A 17,310-nucleotide genomic window follows, 5' to 3' on the forward strand; every position below is an offset into this window, starting at 1 on the left:
ACAGTGAGATATGAAGAAGTGGCAAGAAAAAGTACTGGGTATTATTGTGAAAAATCTGATGTAAGACTTCATTTTCCAAAATCTTTCCAAATTTTTTATGCTGAGCCACATGTAACTAATTTTCAGTAAAAAGAATATATTCTGAAATAACTTTATTCTTAATATGGACAACTTCTAATCTTAATTTAGGAAACTAATGACAAAAAATTCTTTTGTTGTGGAAACACATTTTCAATTCAGTATAAAAGAACTGTCAGTGATGCAACTGTCTCTTTGCAGTAAACCAACCAAATCTCTGTACAGTAGAACCTCCTACACACAATTCAGAAAAACTGAAAAAGCATGGTATCACTCAGGTGAATAAAATCCTGGCTGCACCGTTCTGAAAGCGTTAAATTATAAAGGTACTTCAGTTTGATTATGTGACAGTTTAACCTTACCTTAGCTTTGCTAGTTACTTTTAATTTCAGTGCAAAGCAGAAAAATACGAGTCTTCTGCTCCCTACAAGTAACATCGACAAAAGTGTGTGCACAGGCAATGTATGCTTGGTGGCTGTTCCGTGTCATATTGATACATTTTTGGGAGGAGAGAGGAAAGGAACAACTACAGGAAATGAGATAAAGAGTGGGAACAACGTTTCCAGCTTTGGGGAGGGGAAGGAACAAGAACTTAACATTTATGGCAATTGAATATTGTTTAATTGTCCTCTTCAGAAGAACTATGGGTATCCCAAAAACTTACTAGCTGAATTGTCACTTGATACAATGACAAATGTTATCAATTAACTTTTCTTTGATGCCTTTCTTCAGAAAACTGCTTTCGTTGCTCTAGCTCAGTGGTCACCAAACTGCGGCCTGAATGAAGTATTCATGCGGCCCAGCTGTATTTTATAATAATACGCATCTAGAAACTAACAGTAGAATCGAAAATGTCGCCTAACGTTCAGAGATTCACAAAAGTATAGTTGTCTTGCTTAGTAACAAACAAAAACACCTACACAGAGAATAATATTTTAAGGTGTGCTTTATTTTAAAATGAATTCAGCTGTGAGCTAAGTATAAAGTTGATCGCTTACGTCAGGGGCAGAAGGATAAGTAGTGCAGCCACTGTGGGGTTAGAATATGTGATAGGGTGAAGGTTTTATTATTTGTCTTCCAGTATTGACAACTGGTGGGTGTTTGTGCCTCATACTGATCAGCTACTATGGGATAAATTTCACATTGAAATAACACGGATTCATGAACAAACATCATAGAGACAGTTACCTCCATACTCAGTACATATTTATAACAAGTAATACAAAGTTAAATTAAGACTGTTGTCATACAATGCTATGAATAGAGGAAAAATGACATTCAAAACATTTAGTAAACATCTGTGATTTGCCTCTCATATTGTATAATGATGCATTTGTATGATTACTGTTATTAATTAATTAATTAATAATCCACTGACACAAACACAACAGTTACAGTGTCAAAAATGTGGGCTTTCCGGGGGTAGCAGCAATTAAAAACAGAACAGTCGACACAAAGTGTTCTGAATGGTAGCGACATCAAACGTGTCTTTCACCACTGCATTTTCTGTACCCAAGTATCAAAGATTTCAGAATCCTTCCACTTGAATGGGACTTAGCAGCTCATGTTCTTTGTCATTTGTTAAATCAAAAGTGATGTAATTCTAAAAGTGATTATGGAGATAGAAGAAATGGCAGTGGTGGTGGAGGAGGAGGAGGAGGAGAAATTAAGTCTGTAAATACGGGACAATCTTTGTTATGACTGAGTAAGATGAATGTCTCTAGAAATGTTTCTAGCACATAGAAACAGTTTCCTTTTTCTACACCTTTCTTGAAATGGCAGGCTTCAGAATATAGGGCAGATTCAAGTTACATAAGATAGAGAACCATCACACATGATCTCATCTATAAGAATGTGTCAGTAATCTAACAATTTCATACTTACAATTTTACTGCTGTTTTGAGAACCTCAGGAATTCCTCAAATGCATCATCTAGTCCATTCATTGGATCCTCATAATCCCAAATTACCATATCACTGGAAAATTAAAGCAGTCTTTATATTTAAATTCCCAGTATTTATTATACATATTAAAAATACATAAAAACTGGCTCATTGCTGTATTTCTTGAAACAACATCATAAACAGACAAGGAGCTCAACAATCAGTAAGCTGAAGAAATTATTGTTTCAGTATTTACTTATATAAGAAAAGTAAATTTACACAGGATGGAATAATTAGAGAAAATGAACTTCCTGACAGGTTAAAATAATTGTTATTAACTGGAATGCGTGCTACCTTTCATCTTCTAAGGCTTAGGCTCTTCCTACCTATGAATTCTCAGGAAGCTTTACATACCAATTCACATGTTAGATCTGCAGTTATTTCTTTCCAGCACTTCCATACTCTGCAAAATGCAGAATGGAAACTTCTGTTCATCGCCCATACACTATCTTTCAACAATATGTACCACTTTCTGTTTCATTGCTATTCTATCAGAAACTATATAACATTAAAAAATTCAATGCTACATTACACTCCATTCTATGCTATTACATAATTGATAACTAATTGTTAAACAATTATTTGTTACATGTCTAACCACAAGTAAGTAAAGATGGTACAAAGGCTAAACATTTCTGATCATGCTCGGATTGCAGCTAAAACCGTAGTATGGAAGTTGCCAGATGGAGGGGATGGGAGAAAGGGAAAGTGAAAACAATAGAGAGACTGCATGGAAATTGTTGCATATGTATTAACTTACTCACCTGAAGGGTGCTGAGCCCCAAAAGATAGTTATGACTTAAGATGTTAAAGCTAACGCTGTAGCAGTGTTTGCATAAAATCCTAAATGGTCCCCTAGGCAATATATTGTGGTATCTGGTTTATCGTATGGTTTGGCCCAACAGATAATGAAGGAGATCGACAGACAGCCACGAAACCCACACTTTGTCCAAGCATTGTCACCAGAGGACTGTGAAGTTAGGACCGAGTTTGCTGAATCCACATTACAATGGATGGAAGAAAAACCAGGTATCCTGAGTAACATTCTGTGGTCAGCCGAAGCAGTGTCCCATGTGGGTGGGTTAATAACTGTCACTACTGGAATCCTAGGAGAAACAATCCTGAAGTTAAGATTGACAGATTGCAGTCACATCCATCACTTGACAGTGTGGTGTGGTATTTGTGATGATGATTTTAAATTTTTTGTGAAATAATGAATTATGGTGATGTGTGGACAGGCAGTACAAACTTTTATTCACCCCATTGGTGCAAACTGGGATGACATGGACAATGTATACTTCACGCTGGATGGAAAATCTCCGCACTTTACATCAATTTCACAAGAATGGCTTCACAATGCCTTTCCAGGCCATGTTATGCTGTATCATGGAAATGTTGAGCAGTAACCAAGGACTCCAAACTTGACCCCATTTGATTTCTTTCTGTGGAGGTACTTGAAAGAAGACGTGTACGCCACAAAACCATGTAATTTAAACACTTTTGAAGCAGGGATAAGTGAGAAGAGGTGTGTGTGTGTGTGTGTGTGTGTGTGTGTGTGTGTGTGTGTGTGTGTAGTGATCTGACTGTGCTCTGAGAGTCAGCAATCAAAATTTTTCAACAGGAATCATAAGGGTATAGAACTGTTATTAGTAGTACAAGATTCGGTAGTAGTTATTTCTGCCATAATACACTGGTGTGCAGAACTTCCCAATAAAAGTAACTTTCACAAGTAACAGAGCTCAATGAAACTTTGACCATCCATAGAAAGAACTGCTGTGGTACAGTATAGAAGGTAACAAAGAAATATGCAGTGAGATGAATAGAAATGACACTTTTATTAAAAAATGATAATTACACTTATGTCACCATGATTTGTGATGGTCCCCTGTACATTAAAGAAGGTGGAAAGGTGGGACATGGTTCTTAATAGTGAGAGTGATCACCATAGATAAGCAATGCATGCTCTGCAATGTGCACCCATGCTGATCACAAGGTTGGTAAGGAGTTGTTATAGCGGACATACCCTCATATGGTGAGCAGTGGGAACATGTAATGCACTCAGGAACACACTGAATATGATCATTTTGATCATCCAGGTGTCATTGTGTGGGAAGGCATAATTTTGCATGGGCATATTGACCTCCAAGTCTTTGAACATAGTACTACCACTGGCCAACATAATAGAAACATTGTACTCCTGACCCACGTAAGTCTTAAGAGGTGCATTAAGCCCAGACTTAATTTTTAGGGATGACAACGCACAACCACATCGAACAGCGCAGGTGGAGGAGACTCTTGGAACAAGAGGATATTTGGCGAATTGATAGGCCTACCCATTCCCTTGATTTAAAACCCAATGAGCATGTCTGCGATGCATTGGGGAGACATTGCAGGATGTCCCCATGCATCAACTACCACCCAGCATTTATCAACTGCACTGGTGGGGGAATGGAACACCATACAACAAGAACTCTTACCAACCTTGTGGCCAGCATGGGTGCAAGTTGCCACGTGAGCACTGCTATCTGTGGTGATCACACATCCTATTAACACTTACCGTGCGGCTGCCATAATATTACGTCGCGGGCGGAAAAGAAGAAAATGCGGCCGCCGTAATATTATGTCGCGGGCGGAAAAGAAGAAAATGCGGCCGCCGTAATATTAAGTCCTGCCGCATTCCACATTGTTTTAGTGTTTCAAACACATTGTTAACGTTCCCGCTACAACCTGTAGGTCCTGTAATGCTTGTAGTTCATCATATTAGCACTAGATCGCAGCACCTAGTGAGGTAATGCGATATATCCGTATATATTCCCGAATGAATTCACGTGTGTTTTTCATGCGTATGTTACGTGTTCTGTGATGTCCTGTCGTTTGTTTACCGTTGATTTTGGCGCAAGTATTTTGGTTTTAGCTTGTTTATCTTCTTTTTACTCACAATGACGAGTGATGAGGATGCAAAACTTCGAAAAATGATTGAAGAAGTACTTGCTGAACCTACTGATGATGATTTTTCGGATTTCGATAGTGACAGTGATTACGAAACGCCGGAAAATAACGATAGTCCAGGTAAGTCTAACATCTTACTAAATCGATGCAGAACAAGACAGTTCACGTTGCGATTTGTTCTGTTACATTCTGTATTATTTCAGACACAGATTTGTCGTCAGATGAAGGTGAGCCACCGCCTGTGCCAACCCAGTCTGTAAATGACTGATGAGACAGGAACTGGTTAATAAAGATCTGAAGGGGACCCCGAAGATCTCATTCATGGATTGTAAGAAGGATAGGATGGTGTCAAGCTGCTTCGTAGGCCTTATGAAGATCAAAGGAAACTGCGACGAGATGGTGGTGCTAAGAAAAGGCCTGACAAACTGCTGTTTCCAGTTGAAGCAGATGGTTGATCTAAGACCATCACTCCAAAACGCCCCAAAGGTAAGGAGATTAAAGGTCCCGAGTTTAAAGGACCCAACTGAGTAGATGAGCCCCCATTTGTTCTAGTAACTTGCAGGGGACATCAATCAGGCTGACTGGCCGGTAACTATCTAGGGTTGATGGATCCTTGCCAGGCTTAAGGACGGGAAACACAATACTGTCTCTCCATTGAGAGCGGAAAATGCCATGGAGCCAAATATGGTTAAATGCCTGGAGGAGACATTGTTATTGTGGAGGATTGAGCTGCCGAAGCAATTGAATATGGAGGGAACCAGGACCATGAACTGAATGTGGGAAGAAGAAAGGGCCATTCAGTAAAAGGTTTATTGTAGGATTTCACCTGAAAAAGGGTAAAACAAAAGCAGGAAGCTGATTCTGAAGGAGAAAGGCAGCTGGATAGGAGACTGATGACATTGCAAAATGGATCACGCGGGGTTCTGTGAGAACTGATGGATCTGTACAACAGCCACCTAGAAGGGCAAGTCCTGGAATGGAAGACTGCTGCTAACAGCCCTGGAGGTTGGGGGGCGTAGCCTGCACCTGTGACGATGGGACAGTATCTGTAAGCTTGCATTTATCGTGAATCTCTTGCCCAACGTAAAGTCCCGAGCGACTGGAAAAAGGCGCACGTGACACCTGTATATAAGAGTGGTAGAAGGACGGATCAAATATCCTTAACACCGGTTTGTTGTAGGATTCTCGAACATATTCTCAGTTCGAATATAATGGATTTCCTTGAGACAGAGAAGTTGCTGTCCATGCATCAGCACAGCTTTAGAAAGCATCGCTCCTGCGAAACGCAAGCCCTTTTTTTCCACGATATCTTGTGAACCATGGATGAAGGGTATCAGACGGATGCCATATTCCTTGAGTTCCAGAAAGCTTTTGACTCTGTGCCCCACTGCAGACTCCTAACTAAGGTACGAGCATATGGTATTGGTTCCCAAATATGTGAGCGGTTCGAAGACTTCTTAAGTAATAGAACGCAGTTCGTTGTCCTTGATGGTGAGTGTTCATCGGAGGTGAGGGTATCATCTGGAGGGCCCCAGGGAAGTGTGGTGGGTCCACTGTTGTTTTCTATCTACATAAATGATCTTTTGGACAGGGTGGATAGCAATGTGCAGCCGTTTGCTGATGATGCTGTGGTGTACGGGAAGGTGTCGTTATTGAGTGACTGTAGGAGGATACAAGATGACTTGGACAGGATTTGTGAGTGGTGTAAAGAATGGCAGCTAACTCTAAATATAGATAAATCTAAATTAATGCAGATGAATAGGAAAAAGAATCCTGTAATGTTTGAATACTCCATTAGTACTGTAGCGCTTGACACAGTCACGTTGATTAAATATTTGGGCGAAACATTGCAGAGTGATATGAAGTAGGACAAGCATGTAATAGCAGTTGTGGGGAAGGCGGATAGTCGTCTTCGGTTCATTGATAGAATTTTGGGAAGATGTGGTTCATCTGTAAAGGAGACCGCTTATAAAACATTAATACGACCTATTCTTGAGTACTGCTCAAGCGTTTGGGATCCCTATCAGGTCGGATTGAGGGAGGACATAGAAGCAATTCAGATGCGGGCTGCTAGATTTGTTACTGGTAGGTTTGATCATCATGCGAGTGTTATGGAAATGCTTCAAGAACTCGGGTGGGAGTCTCTAGAGGGAAGGTGGTGTTTTTTGTCGTGAATTGCTACTGAGGAAATTTAGAGAACCAGCATTTGAGGCTGACTGCAGTACACTTTTACTGCCGCCAACTTACATTTTGCGGAAAGACCACAAAGATAAGATAAGAGAGATTAGGGCTCATACAGAGGCATATAGGCAGTCATTTTTCCCTCATTCTGTTTGGGAGTGGAACAGGGAGAGAAGATGCCAGTTGTGGTACGAGGTACCCTCTGCCACGCACCGTATGGTGGATTGCGGAGTATGGATATAGATGTAGATACTATGACTCACAGCCATATCATCATCATCATCATCATCATCATCATCATCATCCACCACTGCCCTTTATCCTGAATTGCTGCTTAGAAGTACTCTGACACACTGAGTTACATATGGAATACTAAGAAGACATGCATTTTGTGTGTGTCAAATATATTTTCCATGTGAATATAAATTTAAAACCAGGTGCAGTGTTTCCACATTAGTGTTATGCCATTCAGCAAGGTTTCATTACCAGTTTTTCCTTGATTTATGGGAATCAGTGTTTGTGGAAAGGGCATAAATTTAATTAAAAAAGTAAATGCAACAACTGAATACACAAAATGCACTCAAATTAAGGATATTCTTGATTGACAGATGTTACATGTTGACTGTTGGGTTGGGTTTTTTGGGGGAAGAGACCAAACTGTGTGATCATTGGACTCTTTATATTAGGGAAGGACGGGGAAGGAAGTCTGCGAGATCATCGGTCTCATTAGAATAGGGAAGGACGTCGGCCGTGCCCTTTCAAAAGAACTATCCAGGCACTTGCCTGGAGCGATTTAGGGAAATCACAGAAAACCTAATTCAGGATGGCTGGACGTGGGACTGAACCATCGTCCTCTCGAATGCGAGTCCAGTGTGCTAACCACTGCGCCACCTCGCTTGGCACCGACTGTCTTTTAACTCCTCACAATAAGTATACAAAATGACAGTATTACGAGAAAGATGCTGAGTTGTGGAGCACAACAAAAAGACTTTGCCTTTAGCCAGAAAGCCTTCTTCTGAAAGAGACACACACACACACACACACACACACACACACACACACACACACACACACACACAAATAAAGAACACTGTGTCTGGTAGTCTGGCTCAGGCAGCTAGAGACACGTGGCCACATGGACCAATCACTCACAATGCAACTGACAGTGACAGTTCTTTGCAGAAAATGTAGAGGTGAGATCCATTATATGCATTCAGATGGAGGCGGGGGGAGGGGTGATTCCAAAAACTATCCATGGATTAGATTAGATCCTCATGTAGAATTTGTAATGCAATGCTTATTCAGGCAGCATCCAGCTTTATCTTGTTACTTACAATGGCTAGTGCAGAAAATGAACAGCCAGCAGAGTATAGATTAATTAACTTGTAAAATCTGTAGAGCTATAGAATTTCCTATCCTTGATACAGGAAGCTGAAAATCTCTAGAGATGTGAAGAGAATCAAGTATCTAATAATATGGAATGTATTATTTTATTACTTCTTACAAAATTCGAGTGCAATCAATAATTTGTTTATACTTACTCTTCACCAGCTGTTCCTACTTCTTCGTAATTCTCTTCAAGGAATTTACTCTCCTCTGCAGACAGAATACTGCCATCAGGACCATAAAAAATTGGATCACTTCCCTGAAAAAACATGGAGTATTCTGAATATATTGTTTTTGTCTTATCACATTATAACAGGAAAAAAAGCACATTAATGGAATGACAACACAAACATTTGTTTGATGACATAAATGTGAGTAAACATACTGATCTGGATAATTTTCCATGCATTTGCAGATTATCCAGTTTCTGGCCCACCAGATATTGAAGCTAACAGTAATGTGTGAAATAAAGCTCTAAAGATAATTATTACTGCAACAAGGGTGGTGGGGGAGAAAATGCCCAAGCCCAGTTGCTCAAGTTCAGCCAATGGTGCTGATGGTTGTAGGTTAGAGAGAGTTACTTTGAAAACCCTGAAATTAGTTATCATATCTAGAAAAAGATAGCTGTGGGAGTTTTCCTGTCCCTATTCTGGTTCTCTTTCTTGCTAACACTATCAACTGGACTGCAAAAGTTCAGTTGCTATCTGCAAGTTACAAACAACTAAGAGCTGTAGTTCATTTCCACAGAAGAAATCAATGTTACAGATCAGTGTTTCCATAGGACTGAGGTCTTTCAGAAATGTGGGGGGGGGGGGGGACATTCCACGCGGGAAAAATATATCTAAAAACAAAGATGATGTGACTTACCATACGAAAGCACTGGCAGGTCGATAGATACACAAACACACACACAAAATTCAAGCTTTCGCAACCAATGGTTGCTTTGTCAGGAAAGAGGGAAAGATGAAAGGATGTGGGTTTTAAAGGAGAGGGTAAGGAGTCATTCCAATCCCGGGAGTGGAAAGACTTACCTTAGGGGGTGCGAGCACGCGCGTGCACACACACACACACACACACACACACACACACACACACACACATCGATCTGCACATACACAGACACAAGCAGACATTTGTAAAGGCAAAGAGTTTGGGCAGAGCTGTCAGTCGAGGCGGAAGTACAGAGGCAAAGATGTTGTTGAAAGACAGGTGAGGTATGAGCGGCGGCAACTTGAAATTAGCGGAGGTTGAGGCCTGGCGGATAATGAGAAGAGAGGATATGCTGAAGGGCAAGTTCCCATCTCCGGAGTTCTGACAGGATGGTGTTAGTGGGAAGTATCCAGATAACCCGGACGGTGTAACACTGTGCCAAGATGTGCTGGCCGTGCACCAAGGCATGTTTAGCCACAGGGTGATCCTCATTACCAACAAACACTGTCTGCCTGTGTCCATTCATGTGAATGGACAGTTTGTTGCTGGTCATTCCCACATAGAAAGCTTCACAGTGTAGGCAGGTCAGTTGGTAAATCACGTGGGTGCTTTCACACGTGGCTCTGCCTTTGATCGTGTACACCTTCCGGGTTACAGGACTGGAGTAGGTGGTGGTGGGAGGGTGCATTGGACAGGTTTTACACCGGGGGCAGTTACAAGTGTAGGAGCCAGAGGGTAAGGAAGGTGGTTTGGGGATTTCATAGGGATGAACTAAGAGGTTACGAAGGTTAGGTGGATGGCGGAAAGACACTCTTGGTGGAGTGGGGAGGATTTCATGAAGGATGGATCTCATTTCAGGACAGGATTTGAGGAAGTCGTATCCCTGCTGGAGAGCCACATTCAGAGTCTGACCCAGTCCTGAAAAGTATCCTGTCACAAGTGGGGCAGTTTTATGGTTCTTCTGTGGGAGGTTCTGGGTTTGAGGGGATGAGGAAGTGGCTCTGGTTATTTGCTTCTGTACCAGGTCGGGAGGATAGTTGCGGGATGTGAAAGCTGTTTTCAGGTTGTTGGTGTAATGGTTCAGGGATTCTGGACTGGAGCAGATTCGTTTGCCACGAAAACCTAGGCTGTAGGGAAGGGACCGTTTGATGTGGAATGGGTGGCAGCTGTCGTAACGGAGGGACTGTTGCTTGTTGGTGGGTTTGATGTGGACGGACGTGTGAAGCTGGCCATTGGACAGATGGAGGTCAACGTCAAGGAAAGTGGCATGGGATTTGGAGTAGGACCAGGTGAATCTGATGGAACCAAAGGAGTTGAGGTTGGAGAGGAAATTCTGGAGTTCTTCTTCACTGTGAGTACAGATCATGAAGATGTCATCAATAAATCTGTACCAAACTTTGGGTTGGCAGGCCTGGGTAACCTAGAAGGCTTCCTCTAAGCGACCCATGAATCGGTTGGCGTACAAGGGGGCCATCCTGGTACCCATGGCTGTTCCCTTAAATTGTTGGTATGTCTGGCCTTCAAAAGTGAAGAAGTTGTGGGTCAGGATGAAGCTGGCTAAGGTAATGAGGAAAGAGGTTTTAGGTAGGATGGCAGGTGATCGGCATGGAAGGAAGTGCTCCATCGCAGCGAGGCCCTGGACGTGTGGAATATTTGTGTATAAGGAAGTGGCATCAATGGTTACAAGGATGGTTTCCGGGGATAATAGATTGGGTAAGGATTCCAGGCGTTCGAGAAAGTGGTTGGTGTCTTTGATGAAGGATGGGAGACTGCATATAATGGGTTGAAGGTGTTGATCTACGTAGGCAGAGATACGTTCTGTGGGGGCTTGGTAACCAGCTGCAATGGGGTGGCCGGGATGATTGGGTTTGTGAATTTTAGGAAGAAGGTAGAAGGTACGGGTGCGGGGTGTCGGTGGGGTTAGGAGGTTGATGGAGTCAGGTGAAAGGTTTTGTAGGGGGCCTAAGGTTCTGAGGATTCCTTGAAGGTCCGATTGGACATCAGGAATGGGATTACCTTGGCAAACTTTGTATGTGGTGTTGTCTGAAAGCTGACGCAGTCCCTCAGCCACATACTCCCGACGATCAAGTACCACGGTCATGGAACCCTTGTCCGCCGGAAGAATGACGATAGATCGGTCAGCCTTCAGATCACTGATAGCTTGGGCTTCAGCAGTGGTGATGTTGGGAGTAGGATTAAGGTTTTTTTTAAGAAGGATTGAGAAGCAAGGCTGGAAGTCAGAAATTCCTGGAAGGTTTGGAGAGGGTGATTTTGAGGAAGAGGAGGTGGGTCCCACTGTGATGGAGGACGGAACTGTTCCAGGCAGGGTTCAATTTGGATAGTGTCTTGGAGAGTTGGATCATTAGGAGGAGGAGGAGGATCATTTTTCTTTGTGGCAAAGTGATATTTCCAGCAGAGAGTATGAGTGTAGGACAGTAAATCTTTGACGAGGGCTGTTTGGTTGAATCTGGGAGTGGGGCTGAAGGTGAGGCCTTTGGATATAACAGAGGTTTCGGATTGGGAGAGAGGTTTGGAGGAAAGGTTAACTACTGAATTAGGGTGTTGTGGTTCCAGATTGTGTTGATTGGAATTTTGAGGTTTTGGAGGGAGTGGAGCTGGAAGTGGGAGATTGAGTAGATGGGAGAGACTGGGTTTGCGTGCAATGAGAGGAGGTTAAGGTTTGCTGGAAAGGTTGTGAAGGGTGAGTGAGTTGCCTTTCCGGAGGTGGGAAACCAGGAGATTGGATAGTTTTTTTGAGGTGGAGGGTGGCATGCTGCTCCAATTTGCCGTTGGCCTGTAGGAGGATGATTTGAACAGCCGGTGTGGATGCGGGAGAGGAAAGATTGAGGACTTTTATTAAGGATAGGAGTTGACGGGTGTGTTCATTGGCTGAGTTGATGTGTGGGTGAGGGCAATGGATTGTTCAGTTTGGAACTGGTATAGGGACTGGTGGAAAGAAGGGTTGCAGCCAGAGATGGGAACTTGAAGTGTGAGGCCTTTGGGGGTAATGCCAAATGTCAGACAAACCTGCGAAAATAAAATATGGGAGCGTAATCTGGCTAGGGCGAATGCATGTTTGCGGAGGGAATGTAAATAAAACTTAATAGGGTCGTTGTGGGGGTGTTGTGAGGGTGACATGGTATTAGAAGGTGGAAAGTGTAACACGAGGCTGGGAAAAAAAAATTATATACCCACAACTTCTTCACTTTTGAAGGCCAGACATACCAACAATTTAAGGGAACAGCCATGGGTACCAGGATGGCCCCCTTGTACGCCAACCTATTCATGGGTCGCTTAGAGGAAGTCTTCTTGGTTACCCAGGCCTGCCAACCCAAAGTTTGGTACAGATTTATTGATGACATCTTCATGATCTGTACTCACAGTGAAGAAGAACTCCAGAATTTCCTCTCCAATCTCAACTCCTTTGGTTCCATCAGATTCACCTGGTCCTACTCCAAATCCCATGCCACTTTCCTTGATGTTGACCTCCATCTGTCCAATGGCCAGCTTCACACATCCGTCCACATCAAACCCACCAACAAGCAACAGTACCTCCATTACGACAGCTTCCACCCATTCCACATCAAACGGTCCCTTCCCTACAGCCTAGGTCTTCGTGGCAAACGAATCTGCTCCAGTCCGGCATCCCTGAACCATTACACCAACAACCTGAAAACAGCTTTCACATCCCGCAACTACCCTCCCGACCTGGTACAGAAGCAAATAACCAGAGCCACTTCCTCATCCCCTCAAACCCAGAACCTCCCACAGAAGAACCACAAAAGTGCCCCACTTGTGACAGGATACTTTCCGGGACTAATCTTCTCTTATGAACAGTTCAAACATTGCCATCTTGGACGACTTACAATTTTTTTCATTTTCTGTACCCCTTAATAAATATCATTCTCTTGTGGACAATGTTGTACCTAAAAATGGATCCTGGGAAATAAAATTGCCACAGAAGTGATGCAGTGATAGTTTTAATTTTGCATTAGATGACTATTTTTGCTAGGAAAAGCAAGTGCTCCCAAACAAGTATAACTGGTTATGCACAGTCTGGGATGGAGTAGAATCTGCATCTGGGAATATTGATTTAGGTTTTCCCAAAAGGGGGGGGGGGGGGGGGGACAGAGGAGATAACTTGGGAAAACCTAAATCAATATTCCCAGATGCAGATTCTACTCCATCCCAGACTGTGCATAACCAGTTATACTTGTTTGGGAGCACTTGCTTTTCCTAGCAAAAATAGTCATCAAATGCAAAAATTAAAACTATCACTGCATCACTTCTGTGGGTCAATTTTATTTCCCAGGATCCATTTTTAGGTACAGCATTGTCCACAAGAGAATGATATTTATTAAGGGGTACATAAAATGAAAAAAATTGTAAGTCGTCCAAGATGGCAATGTTTGAACTGTTTATAAGAGAAGATTGAGCAATAAGAAGAAAGTTATTTTACAGAAGAAAACACACAAACTGAAAGCAACTCATCCCCATTACAGAAATCACTAACACATGCTATGGCGAGGTACATGAGTGAAGTAGACTGTTTGACTACTAGTAGTGAAAAACAATTGTAATCACTGCCAAGAGGAGGAAGTGGCGGCACACAGTTCCTAATCACTAGGACACTGTTGATGACTCTGCTCAAGGGGAGCATTAAACTCACTGGGCTACTTCATGCAGACACAGCCTACTCCTTTCTGCCCAATTACACAATATTTCATTCTCCACCTTCTATGTTGTAACCACACCCTGAACATTAACTCTACCTGTACTACTCACATTTAAGAGACAAATATGAAATTTCTCAACAGCAAAGTACCACTGAGTGCAAAGAAGGGAATCTTTCAAATACGCAGCTGAGCCAATTCCTCAGAGTATCACAGCTGGCAGTGTCAAGATATCTTTAAGAAAGAACAAATGGCTAGTAGGGAAGGAGTATAAGCTGGTGTCTCACAGAGTATAACACCTGAAAATTGTGGCTCCAGCATTTTTCCCATCTAAGTGCCATGAGGGGATGGGAGCAAAAGTAAGATATTGGAACAACAACAAGAAAAGTTTTATTTGAGATAAAGACAGTTTACATTACAATTTGTGTCATCTGTGTTCTTAAATCTACACAGCAGTTGCTGCCTGTTTAGTGGATTACTGATTTAGAGAAACACCTGTAAACCAGTACTACCTTGTGTAGTCTCTTAGAAGGAATATGATTTTTAACTTCAGTTAACAATGTGGCCTCCAAAGACAGCACATGCTAACTACAAATACTTTCAGCAAGTGTCTTTCTAAGGCTCGGCAAGTGCTAGAATTTGCGTTTGGAATAATGACCACCAGTAGTAAATGGAGATTGCTGCAAAAAAGTGTGTTGAAATCAAAAACCCTGATAATGTTGACATTATACTCAGATGTATACAACTTCTGCACAGTATCTTAATTGACTAGGAGAGGGAACAACCAGCAGCTACATTCATTTGCTAGCTAGCACAATCAACAAAAGGATACCCTAATGTCAGCGGTATCAATGCAGAGTATTCCATTAGAGACAAATTGCATGTTCTTTTGCACATGGGAAGGGCACAAATGAAAGCAGTTTGAACACTTTACAGAATACTCATTATTTAGTTGAACATATGGTTAAAGGTGGTGTTCTCAGTTTTGTTTTTAAGTACAGTTACTAATCTTTAAAACAATTTTATTCAATGTACACTGCATGCCATACATGCCTGTACTAGTTTTTAGTAAAAACATGTCATGTATTCAATAAATCTCATCGCACAATATTACCTAATTTCCTTTTTCCACACACGTGTCATCAGCAACTTTCAACAACAGTTTCCTCTGTAAGTTGCAGTAGTGATACCTCGTCTTGCACATGCCACAGTAGCCTGTTCTCTTTCGAAACACTTGTAAGCTTACCTACATCCATAGTTTGTTGTTAGGTACAAAACACACCCAGAAACAAGGAGCCATAGACACTCGCCATGTGCGGTTCTTTACGGCTGTCAAATTAGTTGGACAAATACAGGTCTAATGGACAGTCAGCCTTAGAAGGTGTAGTATCCAATGACCGCAAATCTGTTGAACTTTACAAACTTATCCAAATCTGATCCCAAACACTTATTCTATTTATTGATAGCTACAGAGGAAATTGCCTTCCATCCAAGTCCAGTTTCAAAGCCTGTTGTCTTCAGTTTCAGTCACTCTCACCTTTTGTCTTCAAGAGTGTCTGGTGTCTGAACACATCAAACCAATAGCAAACTGTTTCTGATTGCAAAATGTCACAAAGATGTCTTGCAATCATTACAATTACTGATTTGCATTCAGTTGCAAAAAGTGGAAATGTTCACATTTTGACTGCTTGGCTGCCTCAGTCTGACTTGGGTAATAAAACATATGAATGACTAGTGGTCCATGAGAAGGTCTAGCAATTGTCATGACTGAGCAAACAGTGCACACCACTACCAGCTACCTTCCTTGGAAATTTAAGAAATAATAGCAACTAGAAAGTTTCACAATTTCTAGTGACCATCATTTTAAATATATACAAGCTCAATTACGGATATGCTTACTATTACCTATAAGTTCTCACAGTCTTCATAGCTCATTAGTTAGCATAGCTAAATGCAAATGCAGAAACTTTTTTTGAAACCAGATAACAAAAGATTTTCTTGTGTTTGTGTGATCTGGACTTGGTGGTAATTCAGAAGAAAAATAATAATGAACTGCCTGAATAATAAGACAGTGGGACACTACTCACTTAAATGGCACCACAAAATGAATTGAGAGATGAAATATTAAGACACTAATGACAGAACAAGATAGTTATTTGAGAAGACATTTCCTTCAATGTAAATGTCCTAACAGAAAACTACAATGTTTGAATTATATGATGAACTTTTGCCTCCAACATTCAGGGAGTTAAATGCAAATTTCTTCAAAACAATGATCCTTTTATTTACCCCTGTTCTGCAGGTAAAAGAAAAGATGGAATATATGAAGCCATAGTAACAAATAAATAAATAACCAACCAACCTTTTTTTTAATTCTATTTTCAGCAGTTCAAAACTTAATGCAAGCACCCAAAGGTACTTCAATTCCATAAATAAATTCCAATGTAAATGATTAAGTCTGTTTATAATATAAATGGTTAAACATAATTCTATGTCAATTTCGTAACAAGTTTCGTAAGTATACTTACGACATTAACCACTGAGGGCTCTGAATTTTGGTTTGGTGCTTCATTCACATTACTGCCCCAACTTGCCCTGCGGAGTTCTGCCACAGACATTATCTGACATGATAAACTTTTATCACATGTGGCTTTATTTGTTAATTTACAAAGTTTATTCATGATTCTATCCATTGCAACAGTATCCATCGAATCTATGTATCTGCCAGCCAGCTGGAAAAAACATTACAAAAATCAAAAAACACATCTAAATTTATGCAATACAAGGATGGAGACTTTCCTTAATGGCTAAGGTGTTTAAAACTTCCACGAGCTTTTTCTTCCTCTCACAAGTTATGATAGTTAACATTTCACATACAGTTGCTATGTTTTTATTTTTAAATCATAGGTGACATGATATGAAATGTTTTCTAAACTTCAAATTTTTCCTACAATGTCACCACGAACAGTGTATTTAATAACTATACATCTATATTCCGCAGTTGCAATAAATGGTTACATTACCTGCTTCATATAACTTAACACTACATGAAACAATAGGTGAAACATATTCTTGAGACATTACTTTAAACTAACTACTTACAAAACCTGCAGAACCATACTAGGTTCTTTTAGCTGGACTGCCTCCTACTTTTGTGTGTAGAATTTTAT

At 41.2% G+C, this 17,310-nt stretch overlaps 1 protein-coding gene across 4 annotated transcripts in view; it reads right to left on the reverse strand.

Annotated features, from left to right (window-relative positions):
• LOC126248508 (polyadenylate-binding protein-interacting protein 1) overlaps positions 1-17,310 on the reverse strand; it is a 148,354-nt gene that overhangs the window by 16,222 nt on the left and 114,822 nt on the right. For all 4 annotated transcript variants that reach the window (XR_007545496.1, XM_049949555.1, XM_049949554.1 and 1 more), the window contains exons 7-9: positions 16,669-16,872; positions 8,693-8,796; positions 1,963-2,054 (exon numbers count right to left, since the gene is read on the reverse strand). Coding sequence is in view for 3 of the 4 variants with exons in the window: in XM_049949555.1 (XP_049805512.1) it covers positions 1,967-2,054; positions 8,693-8,796; positions 16,669-16,872 (396 nt within the window). In the remaining variant the exon portion in view is untranslated. The remainder of the gene's footprint in view (positions 1-1,962; positions 2,055-8,692; positions 8,797-16,668; positions 16,873-17,310) is intronic.

The sequence above is a fragment of the Schistocerca nitens genome, chromosome 3, assembly GCF_023898315.1.
Source record: "Schistocerca nitens isolate TAMUIC-IGC-003100 chromosome 3, iqSchNite1.1, whole genome shotgun sequence".
NCBI classification, from domain to species: Eukaryota; Metazoa; Arthropoda; class Insecta; order Orthoptera; family Acrididae; genus Schistocerca; species Schistocerca nitens.